Source organism: Mustela nigripes, chromosome 12, assembly GCF_022355385.1.
Source record: "Mustela nigripes isolate SB6536 chromosome 12, MUSNIG.SB6536, whole genome shotgun sequence".
Lineage (NCBI taxonomy): Eukaryota > Metazoa > Chordata > Mammalia > Carnivora > Mustelidae > Mustela > Mustela nigripes.
The window spans coordinates 51,855,867-51,877,700 of NC_081568.1; the positions used below are offsets into that span (position 1 = coordinate 51,855,867).

The following is a 21,834-nucleotide window of genomic DNA, read 5'->3' on the forward strand; positions in this document are numbered from 1 at the left end:
GCACCTACCATTGATATCCGTCCAAGATCAGCAACCATTCAAATGAACAATGCCACTCACCTTCAAGAGAGAGATGAAGAATATGGGTATGAGTGTCTGGATGGCAAGGACTGTGCCAGTTTCTTCTGCTGTTTTGAAGATTGCCGAACAGGAGCTTGGAGACACGGGAGGATACACATTCGTATCGCCAAAATGGACTCATATGCACGGATCTTCTTCCCCACTGCCTTCTGCTTATTCAATCTGGTTTATTGGGTTTCCTACCTTTACCTGTGAAAGAGGTATGGGTTTTATTGATGTGGGTCTTATTCACTAAATCTCATGGAGAGAAGATGTCCTTTCTAAGTCCACTTAAAGAATCCCCTGTGTGGTTTATGATAATTTGAATTTGTTTCTTTGTTCTAACCTGCTAAACTGTGTTGATGTCATATTGTTTGCGCCCAACTCTCCTGTGGTAAGTGTAATTTGAACTTTAATGTTTGCTGTGTTTCAAACCTGCAAGGCAAAGTGAAATTAGAGCAAGAACACTGAAACCCAACAAGATATTTTTCAGCTACAATGATTGAAATCGTGGAAGCCATGACTACTTGCAGTGGTGGTGTCCTTAATCAATTCAAGATACAATTAAATGCAAAAGGTCCAAAACTGTACCCTATGTTCATTTGGGGGCAGGTTGTAGTAAATTTGGTCCCAGTAGGATATCTCCCTCATTGGAGAAAAACCACAAGTCACTTTAAATATGAGTCTAGACTAGAAATCTATTACACCTCTATCTCAAGATAGGAAGAAAATTTCCTCCACCTCACATGTACAATGATGTAAATATTTCAGTAACGTAGACTGCTTCAAGTTTAATGCATGCATCTCTTTAGAGCCAAAATAAATGGAATGAAGTTAACATCATAAAGCATTGTCTTTTATTCTGTGTCTTTGGGCTATAAAAGAATCATGAATGTAATTACAAGGGTTCGGGTTTGGAATTGGAGGGAGGAATTTTCTCTATCTTCTCCCTCATGCATGAAGATGCGAAGAGCTTATTTTTTTCCATGTAGGACATATTAAAACACTTTAAGTAAAATATAGACTGAATAATTGACATTTGCCACCTCTAACTATGCCCAATTTCATAGAGTATAAAGTAATTGTATGTGCTTGCAGCTATTTTTTCTTCCTTTTAGGATGACTGATAGATTATAACGGAATTTATTCTCCATCTCAAGATCTGCTTCTAGTGATTGTGAGTGCCTTGTGGGCAGAATCCTTGTCATTTCCTCTTTGGATCCTCAGCACCTTATATAGTGCCTGGCACGTAGTTGGTGCTCAACAGATATGGTTTGAAGCGAACTGGCTTCATATGCTCCTGTGAATCTCTTTGAGCCAGCGAGAACCAGTGATTCATCTTTTCACATAAGCATTGTCAAATGTTATCTGGTCTTGTGAAAATTAACAGAAGGATCCAAAGATCTCGGCCTAAAATAAATTTATGATAATTAACAAAAATAACCAAAGTCCATACTTCTTTTAAAACAACACTGAAGTTCTATGTTTATGCACAGAAATGGGCCTACTAAGGCATTATTTAGGGTTTATATATATTTTTCCAGGTTTGGAGACTGATCCATCCACAATTCCACTTGGAGACATGATAGGCAAGAGCAGGATTCCTACCTGACTGGTGTTCAGAATGTTTGTATTCTATGCTCTGTTAAAAGAGTACTGAAGATTAATTTTTAAAAATTGAAAGAATAAGCGACTTACATGGAGGTTGATCCTATGACTGTGGCCTCATTCAACTATGTGATAATCACATGAAGTGGTTGTCCCAGACTTCCAACACGATGAGTTGAGCTCCACCTCCATGTACTCATCCTGAATCTTGATTTTTTCTAAAACAGCACCCTTCGTCGGTTCTTTCTTATGGCAATCATTTCCCTAAGTTAGAACTCAATCACAGCCAGTATTAACTAGATAGGTAATCTAAAAAGAGTAGAAAAGAAAGAGTGGCTTTGTTATAAAACTATGTAAGGTCCTCATTGAGTCATCTGGATGAATCTTGAAACACATTTAGCTGCCAATTTTACAAACCTTTGATATATCAGTGCTCTAGTATATAACCTCAAACACATGTAAATAGGATTAATTTTTTCATGTTTTGAATTGTTAACATTTAATGTTGACTCTGGGAGAGTTGTTGGCAAATTTTCAATGGTAAGAAACACATTACTGTCAACTTGAAATGTATTCTGTAATGGGGACACTCAAAAAAAGCTAGCTTTCCAATGTGTGCATAGTACTGGCAATATGAATATATATTATATGTAATCTAATTCTTGATTATTAGCTGCTCCCCATCTATGTATTTGAAAAACCTTTTCACAAAGGGAATTACCTAATATGTGGACTTTTACAATAAAAATGCTGCATTCTATTTGATGGTGGCATGTCAGTGGTCTGGCTGGACTTGTTTGTTGTAAAGATTGTGACGACTCTTTCTTGTAGCATTCCTCAGTGCTGCCCTCCCTTTATGTGAGCTTTATTTGTAAGCAGTATGATTGTATTATGCAGTCCTCACTTCGAAGAAATTAAGAAATATATTTGGGGTATGGAATGGAAATAGAAGGAAGAAATGTCACCAAGTAAGTAAAGCTCAAACCCCAAAATTTGTGGTGTGGTTAAGAACATGGACACTAGTGTCAGAAATAATGGGGACTCCAACTCTACCATTTACCTGTTGTTTGACTATTGTCAATTCATCCTTTATAAGCCTCCATTTTACCAGCTAAAAGGTATAATTATGCCACCCCATGTAGTGGCACTCAGCAAGTGGTCAGAAATGTCTTCCTTCACTTCTAGTGATATTCTGCTGCCATGATCCTCCCACCTCCAACAGATCAGCTTTCCTTCAAAAAAATCCAGCAATACTCATATATGTCTTAATGTGATTCCACAGCATGAGGTTTCATTTTAAGGAGTATTTGTATTGCAAATATTCCATTAAACTATAGGTTGAAGATCTGAGACCCTCTTGTGAGGAAATCTTACATATTAGTTACTTTTAAGGCCCTAGTTGGGAGCCAAAAAGAACCTTTCTCTGTACCACCTAAACTTAAAAACATAGGGAGACATGCTCCAGAGACGGTATCCTATTTTATTGAAGTCCTTTGAAATTCTCAAAAGAAAGTACCGTAATCCTTTACAAGCACAGCTGCCCTAACCTTCCTCTGCCTGTCATTCTCTTGGCTCTTCATGGCTGCCTGCATCCAATTTAAACATCTCTTTCTCACCTTCTAGACATGTTAAAAAAAAAATAGCTTTCACTTAGGTTTTGACTTCTGTCTAACCCATTGCCCTTATCTTTTTAGCTGAGTGCATATTCATTGTATGGCCTTGGTCCCCCTTTTTAAGTCTCAATATTATTCTGACTAGTAGCAACAATTTTTGTCTGTGATGAAGGTCAAATTAAATTAACCAAATGATGCGGTCTCTGGGGATTATGTCAAAAATTGCTATCTCTATGCCTTGTCACTATGAATTTTTGTCAAATGTGTAGGAGAAAGGGAGAATGACCTAGACCAAAAGCTCTGCTGTATTTTTTAGTGCTGGTTAAATTGCCCAAAGGTCACAAAGCAAGTTGATGGCACACCTGGGAGAGGCATCGGACCGTTGCTTTTTCTGTTGGGTCTTACAGTGTTCCAGGGTTTGGAAGTAAAATTCTGGAATACTTTTTCTGTTAATGTTTTAGGATCTGCCAAACTAGAAGATGCTTTCTTTCTTTGATCTTGTCCTCACTTTCTTTTATCGCAAGGAGACAGAAATTTGGATACCCAGCAAAAGAGATTATAAATTTTGCATTTCTTTTATTCTCTACCTAAAGTAATGATCAATCCATAGTCAGTGTTACCTACTGCTTTTAGAATTCTGTTTGAAAAAAGAGATCTCCAGTTGAAAAATTCCAGACCCAGAGTTGGCCTTTGCCCCTTGGGGTTTGAGATAATAGACAACAAAAGGGTTTCCCATGACTAGTCTCTACACGCTCATTATTTCTACTATACCAAGAAAGTGGTAGGATTTATTATTACTTGTTCTGACCAAATCATAGACCAATTATAAATTCACTTGTAATTTTCTAATGCCATATTTGGGATATAAATAAAGGTTTTCCCTCATTTGTATAACAAAATGTCAAAGAAGAGGTTCTTGTTCCGGTTTACCTAGGTTCAAATCCAGGCCCTGTCAAGACGTATTATACCTGAGAATGGGAATAATAATGGTTTATAACTCACAGTTTTATTATAAGGAGTAACTGTGTTAATACCAAAGAAGGAGTGGGTATTAATAATTTTCCTTAGCACATATATGAAAGGTCAGAAAAGAAAAGTCACAGGGTCATAATTTACCTTGTTTAAGAATAACGATTATCAGGACACCTGGGTGCTCAGTCAGTTAAGCATCTGCCTTTGGCTCAGGTCATAACCCCAGGGTCCTGGCATTGAGTCCTGCATCGGGCTCCCTGCTCAGCAGGGGAGCCGCCTTCTTCCTCTGCCCAGTGCTATCCCCACTTGTGTTCTCTCTGTCTGACAAATAAATAAATAATATTTTTTAAAAAGAATAATAATTATCATTTATGAAGTGAATTACTGTATATTCCCACTTCCTGGGAATAAATAATAAACAATAAATATATTTTTAAAGATCTCATCTATTTATTTATTTGACAGAGAGGGAGGGAGAGCACAAACGGGGCGGGGGGGCAGGCAGAGGGGGAGAGAGAAGCAGACTTTCTGCTGAGAAGAGCCCAACATGGGGCTTGAACCCAGAACCCTGGGATCATGACTTGAGCCTAAGGCAGATGTTTAAGTGACTGTCACCCAGGCGTCACTTTATCTTTATAGTATCAGTAAAGATATACAGATATACTGATATCTTTACTGATATACCATGCTTGTTTCATGTACATAAAGAAAATTACAGAGGCAAGTATTGGTGAGTAACTATTTCCAATTGGAACAGTATCATTTAAATTGCCATAGATGATACATATAAAGATATGCATGTAGATATCTTTTAAAAACTAAAAAATAATTTTTGTTGAAAAATATGGAAATGCAAGAAAAATATGGAAATGCTTAATTGGGCTGCTAAATAAACTAAGTGACATTATCAATAGCTATATAGTTACATTTTAATATAGTATGTATTTGCAACATAATTAAGGTAATAAGTTATTTTGTAGCTAAATTTATAAGATCCTTAATGAAATGAACAGGAGGACTTCCATTCATAATTGAGGGCCCTTGCCATAAAAAAGAAAAAAAAATGTCATTGGGCCAGGGATAGAAAATTCAAGTCACATCTGGGGATTCTTTTCTTTCTTTCTTTCTTTCTTTTTAAAGATTTATTTATTTATTTTAGAGAGAGAGATAACTTGATAGGGAGGGGCAGTGGGAGAGGGAGAAGGAATCTTAAGTAGACTCTGTACTGAGAGCAGAGCCCTAAGCAGGACTCAATCTCATAAGCCTGGAATCACTACCTAAGCCAAAACCAAGAGTCTAATGGTTAACTGACTGTGCCACCCAGGTCTCTCACATCTCAGGGTTTCCCTGACTATTCCAATTTTGTTCCCTCCCAACTCATCTTAATTCTATTACTCTGCTAATGTTATTGATACTATCTAACATTCAGACTCTCTTAAACTGTGTCATTTCTCCACACAGTTGTCTTGATTCATTTGGCTATTTCCTCCTTGAGTCTTTTCCAAAATAGTGCCATAATACTAGAATGCCTTTCTCTGTTCATACAATGAACAGTTGCTAATTAAAAATTCTACCTAGTCCATGAAGCCTTTCCAATCCTACTAAAGTGTGATAGGCTATTTTATTTCTTGTAGTACTTAATGGGATTGTTGAGTAGCCTAATCGTAATGTTCAGCTCAGCTAACTACTTACGTTTATTCAATCCTCTTAGTAAACAAATTTTATATGAAAAATTCTGTGACAAGAATCTAATACAAATAATTCAGCACCATTTGCATCTCAACTCAGGCTGTTTATCTTATATCTCCCTGCCATATAAATTTGCCTTTTAGTTTTTTTCTGTTACTTTTATTTTTTTTATGGGTCCTCATCAAAAAAGTTTTGATTAAGCATCTATAAAATCAATTTGATATAAAGTTTTCAGTAAACACATATCAAGAGCCTCGCCAAAGGGATTGTGAGTATAGGAAGAAATAAATTTTAAGGCATTCTCTGCTTCAAAATGCCCATAGTATGATAGGGGAATCAGATAAGAATAAAAGTAACTATAATGGAACTGTACTACATAGTTACAGGCAGAAGAAATTGTTATTCGAATTGGGTGAAAACTAAAAAGATTTTCTCGTAATACAAAGCATTCCACCATATGTGAGGAGGACCCATTACTGCTTTAAAACTTTCTGAACACTAATGAAAATTTTTTAGAAATTCTGAAAATATGAAAAACTGCAAAAAAATACCCTTTTTTTACTAGCAAGAGTTAACCATTAAAAGCATCTTTATCTTTTTCTTTATATAGTGAGATAGATAGATAATAGAGGTATAAACATGATACGGATATAGGTAATAGATACAGATCTGTTTCATATATAGCCTGGTATTTTCACACAGTCATACATTTATGTATGTACATATGTAACAAACATTTTCTGGCATTCTGTTATATCATACAGCTGTACCATAATTTATTTAGCCAGTTCCTATTTTAAAAATTTACATTATCTCTTATTTTTATTGTTACAAATAATGATACAATTAATATCTCTATTTACCTCAGGCACCATGTATATCTCCTACTATTTAAATAGAATAACTCTCTAGAAGTGGTTTACTACATAAAATAAATGCATTTAATAGAGTCTTGGCACAAATAGATGGTACACTCAAAGGGAATAAATGAAGAAAAATTAATGAAGGGGTTATTCACAAAGATGCAGGCAATATTAAGGTTCATCAATGAAAGGAGTGTGTAGTACCATGGAAAAACTATTTTTATCTGCTTTAGTTTCCTATTGCCACTGTACCAAATAACCACAAATTCAGTTATTTAGAACAACACAAATTCATGACCATACCTCAAAGTCAGTAGTCTCACTGGCTAAACTAAAGATTTTCTCTGGGCTAAGTTTCTTTTGGAGACTTTAAGGGAGAATCTGTTCTCTGCTTTTTCCAGGTTCTAAAAGCTTCCTTCATTCCTTGGCCAGTGGCCCCTTCCCACCTTCAAAGTCAGCGATTAAATCACTCCAACCTCTGCTTCCTGCATCATTCCTCTAGTTCTGACCTCCTGCCCTCCCACTTATGAGGATATTGTGACTACACCGGGCCCACCTATATAATCCAGGATATCTTCTCGTCTCCAGACTCTAAACCTAATCACATCATCAAAGTTCTTTGATGTACTTCAAAGTCCTTTGAAGTAAGGCATCATATTCACAAGTTCCAGGGATTAGAACATAAACATCTTTGGGGTGTCATTATTCTGCCACTTTAGTCTTGAAAGTGCAAGAGGAAGGAGTATTGGAACATAGAAAATGCCATAGAATAGAAGCGCCCAACAGGAGATGTGATTTTATTTTATTTTATTTTATTTTTTTTTTTTTTTTAATTTTGTAGGAGATGTGATTTTAGATAGATGATACAGCCACTGCCGAACAGTGACCAGGCAGGGAGGGAGGGTGGGAACAAACATCCAGAATTCTCTCCTCTCCTACCTACAGCATCCCACTGGTCAAGCTAAATGGAAACAAAAAGGCAGGAAACCCAGACAGTGTGGCTTAGAGAGATTAGCCTCTCTCTGGCTAATATATATTGGGATATACCTCACGATAAGGAAGGGTAGAGAACAGGTCTAGAGAAAAAGAAGTTATCCAGCAAATCTCCAAAAATTAATGCATGTAGTGCATGACAAAGCCTCTTTGTTTGCATCACAGTAATCAAAACTCTGATTATAAAGGTTAAATTTAGGTCTTTTCAATTGATACCTAATCCATGAAAGAGAAGTTGACTCTAAAGGGAATCACATTGGAGTACTAAAAACTGATGTGTTTTACATTGTGTATTCTGTTCACCATGAACAACTTTCCAGTTGACTTTATAACAGTTAAGGAAGTGTCCTTCAGGAAACTACTTTTGGGGAGTTAATGTCGGCTAATAGCCATGGCCCTCTGGTGAGCCCGATGGCAAATGTCCAAGTCAGTAAGTGATTTATAGGGGAAAGCAGCCTAAAGCTATTTTAACAAAATGTGGACCTTTTGAGGCAATATTTCTCAATTGCTATTGCTCACTTTAAAAAGAGACATGGCTTCTGAGTTAGGGGTACCCCAAGGGTACAATTCTATATTGGATTGAAGCTAAAATTAGCAAACCCAGAGTCCTATTTCTGTAAATAAAATGACTATAGGGACAAGTGAGACTTTATTGGGTAAAATTTAACTTCAAGTGACTACAAATCAAACCACATGGAAAATGGATCAATTTATAGACTCTCTGAACCCAGTGTCCACAGGGTACAAGACTACGATATGACTTCCTTAGTGAACAGTGCTCTGACTCTCTTGAAAATGAGAAGGAACTGAGCCCTTGTGAAGGCTAGATTTGAACCTTGCTGTATAGCAGTGCCATTAAATTTCGTACTTAAATTTAGTTCTTTTCCTCTTTTAAGCCTCTATTGACTCTGTCTCTACTCTTTCAATCTTTTACTTTTATCCCCCCAAACACTTGATGCCTTTGTAAAGTAATGCAGACATGCTTCTACTCAATACATATGTTGAGTACTTGCCATCCGCCAAGCACTGCACTGTGCTTTGGAGATACCATGGTGAAAACTATTGTTAAGGCTTTGTCTTTACAGAGTTTATACTGCATTGCCAAACAAACAAACAAAACCGCTTTATATTTGAAATTCAGTAAGTGTTGAGAATTATTAATGTAAAAGGAAAGAGCTAATAAAAAATCCCCATATATATATATATATGGGGAGGAGGACTTAAGCTAGTTTCTTTCATTAATTTTAATATATAGTTGACTACTGAAAATTCAGGGGTTTAGGTACTGACTCTCTGTGCAGATAAAAATAAACATATAACTTTGGACCCCCTCAGAATTTAACTACCAACAACCTACTAACGTTGAATAAGTCTTACAGATAATGTAAGCATTAATACATTAGGCATACATATTTTATATTGTATTTTTACTGTAAAGCTAGAAAAATGTTATTTTAAAAATCATAAGACAATATTTACAGAACTGTATCAAAAAAATCTGTGTATAAGTGGATGTGAACAGGACCAACTTGTGTTAAAAACATTTCAACTGTATTTGTATCCTTTCTGTCTATATCTATTTGTATTTATAACATATAGACGGGAAGTAAGACTAGAAAGTGGTAGATCATTGGGTTTCCCCAGAATAATACATTTTTCATTTAAAAATCCCCACTAGAATATAATTATTCAGGACACTTGTTAACAACATTGTGAAAATCTACTCAAGAGAGACTATTGCAGTGGGGGCTGTGCAGTGGGGGAAAAGATTGGGTTCAACCATAAATACAAGGACAAGTGGGAATTTATGGCCATGGAGTACAGGAGGCACAGTGGATGGAAAATTACAAAAAGAACACATCAAGGCTTAGAGAAATTTTTTGCTAGACTGACTCAACAGGATTCTTTTGAAACTGGGCACTGCAAAGATGAATACACAAGTCCAAAACTTCAGCCTATTTGAGATAAAGGTCTCAGAGAAGCTGGACTAAAGTTTGGTTAAGGAGAGAATCTTTATTAGTACCTAGTAGAGTAGTAAATCAGTTTTTCTTTCAAAATTGTCATTTCTGTCATTTATATGAAGTTACCTAGCCAACATGCATTTCTTTTGAACATGTGTTGGTTTTTAAGCACAGTGACATTACCTAGCAACTAAACAGTAGAGAATCTTAAAGTGCTCTGAAAGATGTTTTATATTAAATTATTGACTTCTGGTGCTCACTTTGGCAGCACATATATTAAAACTGGAGTGATACAGAGAAGATTAGCAGATTAGCATGGTCCCTATGCAAGAATTACACACAAATTTGTTAAACGTTCCATATTTTTATGATTTCTCTCGTAGGTGGGATTTAAGAAACCAAATAGATAATCATTGGAGGAAGAAAGGGAGAGGCAAACCAAGAAGCAGAATGTTAACTACAGCGAACAAATTGATGGTTGTTAGGGTCCATGATCAAAGGAGCGAGACAGATACAAAGCGAAGGTCAAGCAAAGCTTTATTCAGTGCCAAGCATCGAGAATCAAACCGACTGGTCAGGGCCGCCTGTTACAGAGAAAGCACCTCTCCCAGCCTTACAGACTAACTTTTATAGGGCAAAGGCCATGTGGTTGAGGCTGGCCACACACAGGTGGCCACTGAGAATGTAACACACAGAGAAAGTTGCATAGTCATGCTAGGTCACACACGGGTGGCCAATTGAATTACAATTTACCCTATAGTAGATATTTGACCTAGCCTATCACCTTGGTCAGAATTGGTGCCCAAAAGGCACCCAAAAGGTGGGGCCCACACTCCTTGCAAGCTAGGGAGACAGTATGCACGCTCCACAGATTGGATGTCTCCACCTGGCCTACTCATCCCTGCATTCAGGCTCTATTATCTCCACCTGACCTGACCCACCCTTGTATTTGGGCTCTGTTATCAGGGACTGGTCCACCATATTTTACTGGTTTCCTGGACTTGCCTTTAAGTAAGTCCCCTGGGGGAGGGGGGAGGGGTGTACAGGGTCAGTTTAAGTTTTACTGCATAAACAACAAAATGGCTGTCCAACCGAGATGGAGCCACCCTGGCTAAATAGGCTCTTACAATGGTTACTGGAGAGGAAGTGAGCATGGCATGGATTAATTGGATGATGGGTAGAGAATTTGTTGTGATGAACACCAGGTATTGTATGTAAGTGTTGACTCATTAAATTGTACACCTGAAACTAATATTACACTGTATGTGAGCTAACTAGAATTTAAATGAAAACTAGAAAAAAAATGAATAAACACAAAAATATATTATTCACCTCCCTAGTTTGGCAGCAGGGAATTAGCACTATTTATTAAAGCAAAAAAAAAAAAAAAATTGCTTCTACTGCCATGAAAGTTATGGCTTTCAGGCTTGCAATGAGTTATGCTAAAAAAATTATTTTACATTACAAACCAATGCACATGGTCCACATATAAAATAATGCCAAAAAGGTATTAAATTGGAAATTTACTATGCAAGTGAAAATCATTAATTCAGAAATAAAGATCTGGTAGCAAAATCCTTACCCTTCCCAAATTTACAAAATGTATACATTGTAAAGCTATAAACATCTTAAAAGTGGGGGCTACAGTTTTTACCTCCCAATTTTTATTAAAGTGTAAAAAAGTCCTCACCCATAATAGGTAGTTGAGAGACAAAGAAGAATTTTCTAAATAAAACCTGTAAAATGAATGCCACTCACTATGATTTGTGAAATTTTTATTTAAAATACCCATATGTGTATATATGTGTATATTTCTATTTTTTAAAGAGATTAGTTCAGAGCACTATTTTTTTTTTTAAGATTTGTTTATTAATTAGAGCATGCACACACAGAAGCATGGGAAGTGGGAGAGGGAGAAGCAGACTTCCTGCTGAGCAGAAGCCCTGCATGGGGCTCAAACCCAGGACCCTGAGTTCATGACCCAAGCCAAAAGCAGACGCTTAACTGACTGAGCCACTCAAGCACCCCTCAGAGCACTGTTTTTTAATAGCTTATGTCTTGAAACCACTCAAATGCCTATCAACTACAGAATGAGTAAAAAAAAGCTGTAGAATATACACAACAGCATATTTTACACTACATAATTTATGACAACCAGATCAATTACAAATAACAACATGAATTAATCCACATGTATAATCATGTATAATATAGAGCAAAATGCTAAACTCAAAAGAGAATATTTTGAGTTTCACTTATATAAAATTCAAAAAGAATTCAAACTAATCTATGGTAATGAAGGAAAATTCTTATGGGGATGGGAAAGGAGACGATTCTTCTGGGAACAGATAATACCATTTTCTGCTCTGTATTCTGGGTACATGGATAGGTCATTTTGTGAAAATTACTTGATCAATGTCCTTTTCAGTTATGTAGTTATTTTAGAAAAGACTCAAAATTACTTAAAGGGATATAATTACATATATACATTTTCTATATTCATTTATATCTATAGATATTAATATACCATCAAAATAAAATGTAACTGTTGGATTTTAAACCAGAGGCACAATATTAAGACTCTTCAAAGAAAATCAAATCAGTTTTATTTGCAGCTAACCAGCATTGTGACCTCAAGGAAAAGAGGAAAAGACTCAAAATATTCTCAGGAGAAATTTGGACCACATTAATTCCAGGTTTACTTTCTATAACTTATATAAGATGTGAGTAGAATTTCACATAACATCCCAAGTATAAACACTGCCTTTAAAAAAAAAATGAAGGGAATGGATAAACTTTCTGGAGTATCAGTAGACCAATTGTTATGTTTATTTAAGTTTATATTCGTTACTTTACTAAATGCATTTTTTAAGTGATGAGAAGTTCTAACTATGTAATTGCAAGTAGAAAAACTTACATGTTAATAGTTGGAAAATATTCTATAAGATGTATGAACAGAATAATCCAATTGTTGTGGAAAATATACCTATATGTATATCTGTAGTCATACAGTAGCCTTCATTTCTTAATTTAGGAGAATCGGGTATGTCTGTGTGGCTTGGTTAAGTGCTTGACTCATGATTTTGGCTCTGGGCATGATCTCAGGGTCCTGAGATTGTCTTGCCTCAACGCTCCATTGGGCTTCACACTGGGCATGGAGTCTGCTTCCTTCTCCCTTTGTCACTCCCCCCTAGCTCATGTGTATATGCATGAGGCATGTGCATTCTATCTTAACAAAAAAAAAAAAAGGGAGAGAATCATGAACCCTTACCAAATGAAATTCTTTTTGTTTTAATTTTTTAAAAATTGGGGTAAGTATACATAACCTTTGCCACTTTACTTTATTACTTTAAGTAATCTTTACCCCAAATGTGGGATTTGAACTCATGACCCTGAGAACAGGAGTCATCCTGACTGATCCAGCCAAGCACCACCAAATGAGGAAATTCTAAATGCTACTTTCCCTCATGCATGCTATATACATTTGCTGACAGAGAACTAGGTACACAATAATTAACTGCCTTTGTGATATGTGACCTGAAATTGTTTTCTCTATTCACTGTTCTAATAGCTATGGGTCCATGTCCTCTGGCCAGAGTCACTCGACCCTCTAGCTGTGCCTAGATCTCAGATGCTTTGAAAGCCAGCTCCCAAAGTGTTATCCAGTAAGAATCAAGTGCTTTGCCACCCATTTAAGAAGAAGTTACAAAGTCACTACATTTAAAGGAAATCACAACCAGCAATTTCTCTGGGATCCTAACTCTTGGCCTCCAAAATAAATTTTTAGTGTGTACTGTAATGTATTTTAAGTCAGAAAATCCTCAAGATAACTTCCAAATTTGGTAGATAGAATATATAATTATGAAATGATGGATGGATAGGTAGATGATAGATTTAAAAAATGCCAATAAAATCACCTTCTGAGTTTTCTAAAATCCTTAGCTGTGCACATGAGTTAATAATCAGGAAAGGGATATGTTATTAAACTAGAAAATTGCTATCATAAAAATAAGAATTTTTAGATTGCATTATATGTGGTCAGGGTAAGAAAGAGCTTTCTTAGAGAACAAGAAATTCTACCTAAAAAATCCCTACCAGTAATGCACAGGACAGTGGTACATAGACAATAAACCAGAACAAAAAACAAATAAACAAAAAATATTTTTAAAACGCTAAATGTTCTAAAGAACAGAAATAGAGTGCACCCACTTTCCACTGTTGTTTAAACACATTCCCACAGTCCTTTCCTCAAAGCCTTTCCTTTTCAGATGGCATTTCAGAAAGCTATTTGAAGACTCAGCTTCTTCCACACCCACCCCTCCCTTTCAATTCCATTTTTTTTTTTAATACAGAAAATGCTCACAGGAAGCACCAGAATAATAGCTCTGGGTACTGGCATTCTCTTTATACTTCTGTCATTATTGGAGCTCAGGTGGCAACAGTCAATCTATGTTCCAACATCCCACAGTGTGTTTTAAATATTTCTGAAGTGGCAGGGCCCCAAAATTGGGTCATGGTGGCCCTTGTTCAGTTAGTCACAGTCAGTCCGCTATGAGGCTGATGAAAGAACATTGCCAACATTCCACTTCCCTAATGTGAACTGGTTAAGGATGATTAAATAGTGTGCTTTGCTCTCCACAGTACTCACACAGATAACGTGATGTGTTTGAAGAAGATACTGTGGAAGGTACATATTGATTTTTTAAATATTCTAGAATCTCACAGCTTACGAGGACCTTAAGGATCATCTGCTTCACTCACTTAATTACTCATTCATTCAAAACATTAATCATTTGCTAAGAGCTAGAATTAATGCTCTATACTGAGGACAGAACAATAAACAAATCACAGAAATTTGCTTCCTTGTTAAATTTATATATATAAATACATACACACACACATGTAACTTATTTATATATAAACCTATTTAATAAATATTTTTGAGTACCTACTATGTGCCAGACACTGGGAGGCATTAAGTCTAGAACAGTGAACAAGGCTGAAGCAATTGCTATGGAGACTCATATTCATCACCCATATCCAGTGTATAATCATTCTACTTTCAATTGCCAGCTCCTAAACTTCTTTGATTGAGGGCTCTTGGATCAGTGGAATTAATTTTGTTGTCTACACAGCAAGCTAGAAGTGTCAGGGAGTTAATATTCTCTCCTCTACTCACCTGCCATTCCCTTAGATGCCTTCAACAAGTATCTGGTAGGAGCCGGTGGTCAGGGTGATTAACCACTCTGGGTTGTCTAGGATTGAGGGGTAGTCAGTGTTACCACTTCACGTTCAGGGCAACTATGAAAGTATGTAAATACACAAACTCTCTCCTAGGTTGGGATAACTCTGAGATACAGATTTTACAATGGCTCCCAGAGGACCTCAGCATATTAAGCTCCACTAACCTACAATGGTAATGCATTTGAGCTTTTCATTGGCTACCTTCCCTTCCCTCTCTCACTTCTTCACTTGGCCTCCAGTGTGTCCAGAGATCACCTCCAAAATTTGTACTTGATTCCTTCCCTCAGACTCTGCTTCTGGGGAAAACTAAACTAAACTACTGTCCTGATGCCACCATTGAAGGGATGTACAGTTCAGTGACAGAGTCAGGTAAGAAAATGACTAATGATAAGGTAGTGTGATGAATTCTATAAGGAAACAACCATGCACTCTGGGAGAATGTAGTAGGATCTTGGTAGGAGAGAGAAGGCTTTCAAGAGGAAGCTCCATCAAAGTTGAATTGTGAAGGGTCCACTGAATGGGGGAAGAAGGATATACTTTTTAGGTGGGAGAAAAAAATCTGCTAAAACTTTAGAATTGAAATGAAGCACAGCCTACATGGGTTGGCGTTGAGAATAAAGTGAGTAGTTTGCTTGGAAGGAGCCATAGATGTAAGGAGATGTTAGTTCTCTAATGACCTTGCATTGCCTTGGTAAGGAGTTTATCCTGAGGGCAGTGGAATGGCAGTGACAGGCTTCAAGTAGGCAAGGAAGTGACATGATCGGATTTGACTTCAGAAAATCATTCAGACTGGCTTGTGAAAAATAGATTGGAGGGGTCATGACCTGAAGCAGGGACACCTTTAGGAAGCTACTTGCCTGATTCAGGAGAGCGGTAATTGTGTTGTAAACAGTGAGGAGAGGTAGATAGAAATTCCTACATTTTTAAGATATTAAGAAAACAGAAGTTATAAAATTTGTTATTTATTAGAGATGCTCTATAAGCCAAAAAGTCCAGTTTCTTGCTTGTATGAATTGATGGAGAAGTGGAAAATCATTGTGATAGTAAGCCAAATGGAAGATTTCAGGTTAGGACCTTCCGGATTTGAGATTTTGTGGAGAATCTCTTGCATATTTAACCTTATGGTATAAAAAAATGATTAGCAGTGTGGGATTCGGAATTAAACACACCTGGATTCTAGGATTCTAGTTGTATATGTTGAATAATTTACTAAATAACTCTAAGCCTCAGTTTGCTCATCTTTAAATAGGGACATTATTTTAAACCTACTTTATAAGGCTGTGATAATTCATGAGATAGGTTTAATGGAGACCCTGATTTGCGGTTATTTCTCAATTATTATGATTACTATATTTAGTGGCAGTATTGCCATCCAGGTTGTGATTTGCAATAGATACTCAGATATTTAGACTGGAGTCAAAGAGTGAGATTCAGACTGGAAATATTGTCTGCATTATTAGAAAACTGTACATGAAGATCAGGGACTGGACAGGATTACTGAGGGATGACATTCAGAATAAAAAAAGAAAAAAAAAAGTGGATATAAGGGCGCCCGGGTGGCTCAGTAGGTTAAAGCCTCTGCCTTCAGCTCAGGTCATAATCCCAGAGACCTGGAATCGAGCCCCGCATCAGGCTCTCTGCTCAGCGGGGAGCCTGCTTCCCCCTCTCTCTGTCTCTGCCTGCCTCTCTGCCCACTTGTGGTCTGTATGTCAAATAAATAAATAAAATCTTAAAAAAAAAAAAGTGGATATAAATATGAGGAAAACAAAAGGAAAATCCAATAAAAAAGGCTCAGAAGGACTCAGCAAGAAGTGTGCGGTGTCACAGCACCCACCTCCTCTGAAATAAAGTGCAGTGCAAGGAGAGGGTAATGAACAGATCAAGTTCCACACAAAGTTTACCTAAACCTGGGACTGGGAAGTTTCCACTGAATTTAGTAGCAAAGAAGTCAATGGTGATTTTATCTCCAACAGTCTCAGCTGAGTAGAGGTGGCAGAAGTCAGATTGTAGTTGTCTAAAGCACAAATAGAAGGTAAAGAATGGAGACAGCAACTGCAGACAACTCCGTTAAGACACTTGGTTCTGAATGGAGGGAGAGAGATAAGAAAAAGCTCCAGGGGGTCTAAAGAGGCGAAGAGAAGTTTTTATCTTTTAAAGATGGGAGAGAATATTACATGTTTAAATACTGTTGGAAAGGAGTCATAAAAAACAAGTCAAAGACAAGGAAAACAAACTGTATCACTAATGATCCAGACTTTTTTGTTTGTTTGTTTGTTTGACAGAGAGAGAGATCTAAGTAGGCAGAGAGGCAGGTGGAGAGAGAGAGGGGGAAGCAGGCTCCCTGCCGAGCAGAGAGCCTGATGCAGGCCTTGATCCCAGGACCCTGAGATCATGACCCGAGCTGAAGGCAGAGGCTTAACCCACTGAGCCACCCAGGCGCCCCATGATCCAGATTCTTAATGAGACTAACTGCAATGGGATCCATAGGTGAAGGAAAAACATCTTTAATATTATGACGAAAGGAGCAAAAGATTGGTGCAGATGTGGTGAGATGTGAAGGTGGTCCATCCTGAAGACTGTAATGTTCCTGATAGACCAAAAGGTCTATAGACCAAATGTTCCTGATAGACCAAAAGGGTAAATCCTGATGGAGATGGTTATAGCAAAAGGTCACAGAATACATCGAAATTATACAGATTACCACATACCAGTCCAGATCTGTAGAATCAGAATCTTTGAATATCGGGCCCAAGATTATAATCTTCTAAGTAATTAGTATGAAAAAGAAGAAGATCCAATTTATGAAGCATTTGAGAAACAATGACCTAGTTGGCATTAAAGAATAGGTATTAACACACACATACATGCACATGCACAAACCTAATGCCTTTATAAAGGCATTAATCCCATTCATAATGACTCCATCCTCATGATCTAGCCAAATGTCCCACTTATAATTACCATCACATTTGGGATTAGGTTTCAACATACGAACTTTGGAGGGGCACGAACACCAGGGATAGCAGTCAGTCATCGACCTCTCAGCTAGAACTCCACCAAGGGTGAAATTTTAACAGAGAAAGCCCCATTTCTTGCTCTACAAGTAGCTCTGAGATGTCTAAGTTGTTCTCAGTCTCTTATGAGGGCTCTGTTTGTCACTGGATAGTAATTACATGATGTCAGTTTGCAAACAGGAAAGTTCTACACCAGAGGTCATTGGTGCAGACGTTAATGGACAGCCTAGAATATTAATGAAGAGATTTCAGGGATTCTATAAATCCTCTGAACTGATGTGTATTTTTTTTTCCAACTCAGACAAATCAAAGAAGAATCTGCTTGCAGTGTATATAATCAGAAAGAAGTGCTGGGTGGTTGTGTTCATCCTATTCCTACTCTTCGTTTTCCTATCTACTAACATTTGTCTCCAAAGTGGCTACATCAGTTGAGGCTCCCACCAGAAAAATATGAGAGAAAAATGGTTTTCTTATTCCTGATGATACATATTTCTTGAAGCCTTTTAATACTTTTTCTAATCTTCTAGGTGTGAAATTGTGCTGCTATGCTTTAAACTGCATTTTTCTTTATGTTCATGAGGTTCAGTATTTCTCCTTACCTATGTGATCATTCACATTTCTTTTGTAAACTGACTGTTCATATCCTCTGTATATTTTTCACCCTTTACCTCTTTCATTCTTTCCGTTTTCTTTTTCAGTCTTACTCATTTGTAAGTGTTTATTTTGCGGTGGTCATATGTAGCCTCTGTTGTCGATGCACAGATGTTGTATTTACCTTCTTTCAGTTTGCCCACTGTTTTTTAAACTTCATGATTATGAAAGCATACAGAAGTTTTTAATTCATAATTGTTGTTTACGTACTTTTCCTTCAAAAAGTTTTCCTAAACAGTAGTTAAAAACCACATTTGTATATCTTACTATAATACTTTTATACTTTTCTTTTTACTTTAAAGTGATTATTCTGGTTGGAATTTAACTTCCTGTGATTTAAAGTAGGATGCAAGTTATTTCATATGCTTAAAATTAACCCAACAAAAATGATTCCCTAATCAGTTATTTGTCACATTAAAGTGCCTGCTACTTCTTCCATAAAGTGATCTATCATCTACCCATCTATCTACCTATCTGATCTTTCCAGAAATCTCTATTCTGATCCATTTATTGTAGTACTGCAACATAGTATAATTTTGTAAAGGACCTGTAAAATTTTATATAATATATAATGTATGTACTGCTGCATTTTTTAAGATTGGATATCTATTTATCTATCTATATATATATATAATATTTATATGATATATATATATAAGATTGGATATATATATATGAGATATCTCATATATATATATGATAACCTAATTTTAACAGATATATATATATGTATATGTAACAGATATATATATATGATAACCTAAGTGAAAGCAACCTTAAATAAACTGATTATTATAAGCCTGGTATATCCATGTAATAGTTTACCATGGAGCAGCTGAAATAATGAAACAGATCTAAGCTCATTGATATATAAAAAAATTTTTAAAAATCCATAAAATATTGCTAAGTGAGAAAAGCACATTGCAAAATTATATAGACATGCAGATTTATTCACCAAGTTGCATTTGGTGTTTACATTCCTTATGTAAAAAAAGCATACATATAAGAGCCATATATATACGGATACATAATACATTTAAATTTTAAAACATGGAAGTGTTTACACAAATTCTTGAGAATGCTGATCTCAGCACTACATGTCATCTTTGAAGTATGGGAAAGAAAGAGAGGAAGGGCAAATGGGAGAGGAAAAAAGGAAAGAGGGAGGAAGGACGGGAGGGCGGATAGATGGGTGTGAGGGAGGAGATTCAGTCAGAAGAGGAATGCTCACTTTGTTCTTTCTACTAGTACATGTGCCTTTAGTAGTATACAACAAGCATGACTTATTTGTACCATAAGGAAGACAGGAACCCTCTACATAGTCAGATGGGTATATCTCAATTTTCATAATCACACACATGGCCGTAACTATTATCAAGTAAAAACCAAGAAAGATAAGTTCTCCTCTCATGCTAATAGAATACATGCTGATGCATTGATTGCGTTAATTTTGGATAACTAAACTGAAAGGCAATGGAGATGTTATTTAAGCTGGTGTGATCAGAATGTCCTCTTTGATGAAGTGACATCTGAGTAAAAACCTTTACTGAGTGGGAGTGAGGGTCTTGCAGTAAATCCATGGGGAGAGTATTAAGGGCAGAGGGAGCAGAAAGAGCAAGGTCTATGACTTTGGCTACTCCAGATGCAGTATGGCTGAGGACAGTAGGCAAAACAGGGAGGGAACCATTAGTTATATGAGGAAAGGACTTGAGCCCATTAGGATTTTGGACCTTAATCTTTTGTTGACACATTTGGACAAGTATGATGGGATAGGAAAAAAAGATGATAAAAATATTTAAGACACTGGTAGGAAATTCAACAGGCATAAAATGGGAGACTAAAATATGAGAACAAGTAACTCATAGAGGCAGGTGATATGGAGCCACCAACTTTGACTGGTAGCCTATAAAAGACCAGCCACTCAAAAGAACCAGCTGTTTGTTTATACTCTCAGTTACCTCACTCCTGTGGTTATAAGGATTTCAATATTCTGTCCAGCCTTCTTTTCTCTCCCTAAGCTTTCTTGAGTTTCCTGCTGATTATTCTAGGACTACCTACTAAATCTAGTATTTTTCTATCCTCCAACAAAAGAGATTCCACTGTTGATAAAAACTGCCCAACCATTGGTAACTACAACATCCATTTTGTGAATAAGGAAATTGGGAGACTCAGAAGGGGAAAATTAGTATGTCTAAGATCATTCAGGGATGTATACATTTTCCACAGAGTATCCCAAGCAGCTAGGAAAAATAGTCCATCCTGTGACAGAACTTGAAGCAGGGGTCTTAGTTCCTATTTAGACCAGTGACTTCTCTCTTATTCCTGGGTCATTTGTTAATTCTAAAGTCCTAGATTAAAATGATAGATAACTCTGGTCCCCACTCCTCTCTTGCTGTGTAGCTATTGTTTACTCTTTATTTATGTCACCTATAGATTTTTTATTTCTTTTAATTCTGACTTTGCCTCCAAAATAATTTATGTTATTCAGAATTTCAAGATGTTTGTAGCTATGATCAGGTCAGAATTAGAAGTCAGTGGGTTTGTATAATTGAAAAATAGTATGTTCTCATATACATGGGACATAAAAATCTAGGTTCATTTGTAATGTTACAATGTTAAAATCAAATTATAAGTAATCATACAAGGACAACACAGGCTTTTTGTTTGTTTTTGTTTTAAACTAGTGCTACAAAGACCAGTTATTTTATTGTTAGTGTGACACTGTTATGATATCCTTTCTTCTTAATTTATCTTTATAATAGAGAATCTCACCAAAATTATTGAGAATATCTGAATTTCCTCCTAGCATATTATCTATTTATTTTTTGCTGTCTTTAAACTAATAGTCCCCAGTTTTTTGTATCAAACTCTTGGCCCATGTTTCTGGTTGAAAACACAATTTTAAGTTATTGTACTTTAATTTTAATTTGACATTAAGATCACAAGAGACAGAACCTTTAGTAATGTTTCTATGTAATTTCATGTTGAAAACTATTTTAAAGTCATACCCCTTCTTTCCCTTTCCCCTTCAATTGATAGACATTAATATGACATATATTTTTGTATTTACTTTTCAACCTATAATTCATTTATTCATCACTATCTTAATCCATACTCATTTTCAGAGGTAAAATTTCTAAACAGGGAAATGCACAAATCATGAGTG

The 21,834-nt window shown here is 36.3% G+C and overlaps 1 protein-coding gene, 1 long non-coding RNA gene and 1 pseudogene across 4 annotated transcripts in view; 2 read left to right on the forward strand and 1 right to left on the reverse strand.

The window, feature by feature from the left end:
- The window catches only part of GABRG2 (gamma-aminobutyric acid type A receptor subunit gamma2), a 104,945-nt gene extending 102,958 nt beyond the window's left edge, over positions 1-1,987 (forward strand). For both annotated transcript variants that reach the window (XM_059417307.1, XM_059417306.1), the window contains one exon: positions 1-1,987. In XM_059417307.1, coding sequence (XP_059273290.1) covers positions 1-276 — 276 coding nt within the window. In that variant the 3' untranslated portion in view covers positions 277-1,987.
- The window catches only part of LOC132028389 (uncharacterized), a 26,962-nt gene continuing 7,020 nt past the window's right edge, over positions 1,893-21,834 (reverse strand). For both annotated transcript variants that reach the window (XR_009407418.1, XR_009407419.1), the window contains exon 3: positions 1,893-1,977. This is a non-coding gene — a long non-coding RNA (uncharacterized LOC132028389). The remainder of the gene's footprint in view (positions 1,978-21,834) is intronic.
- On the forward strand, positions 10,012-10,126 carry LOC132028960 (U6 spliceosomal RNA; annotated as a pseudogene).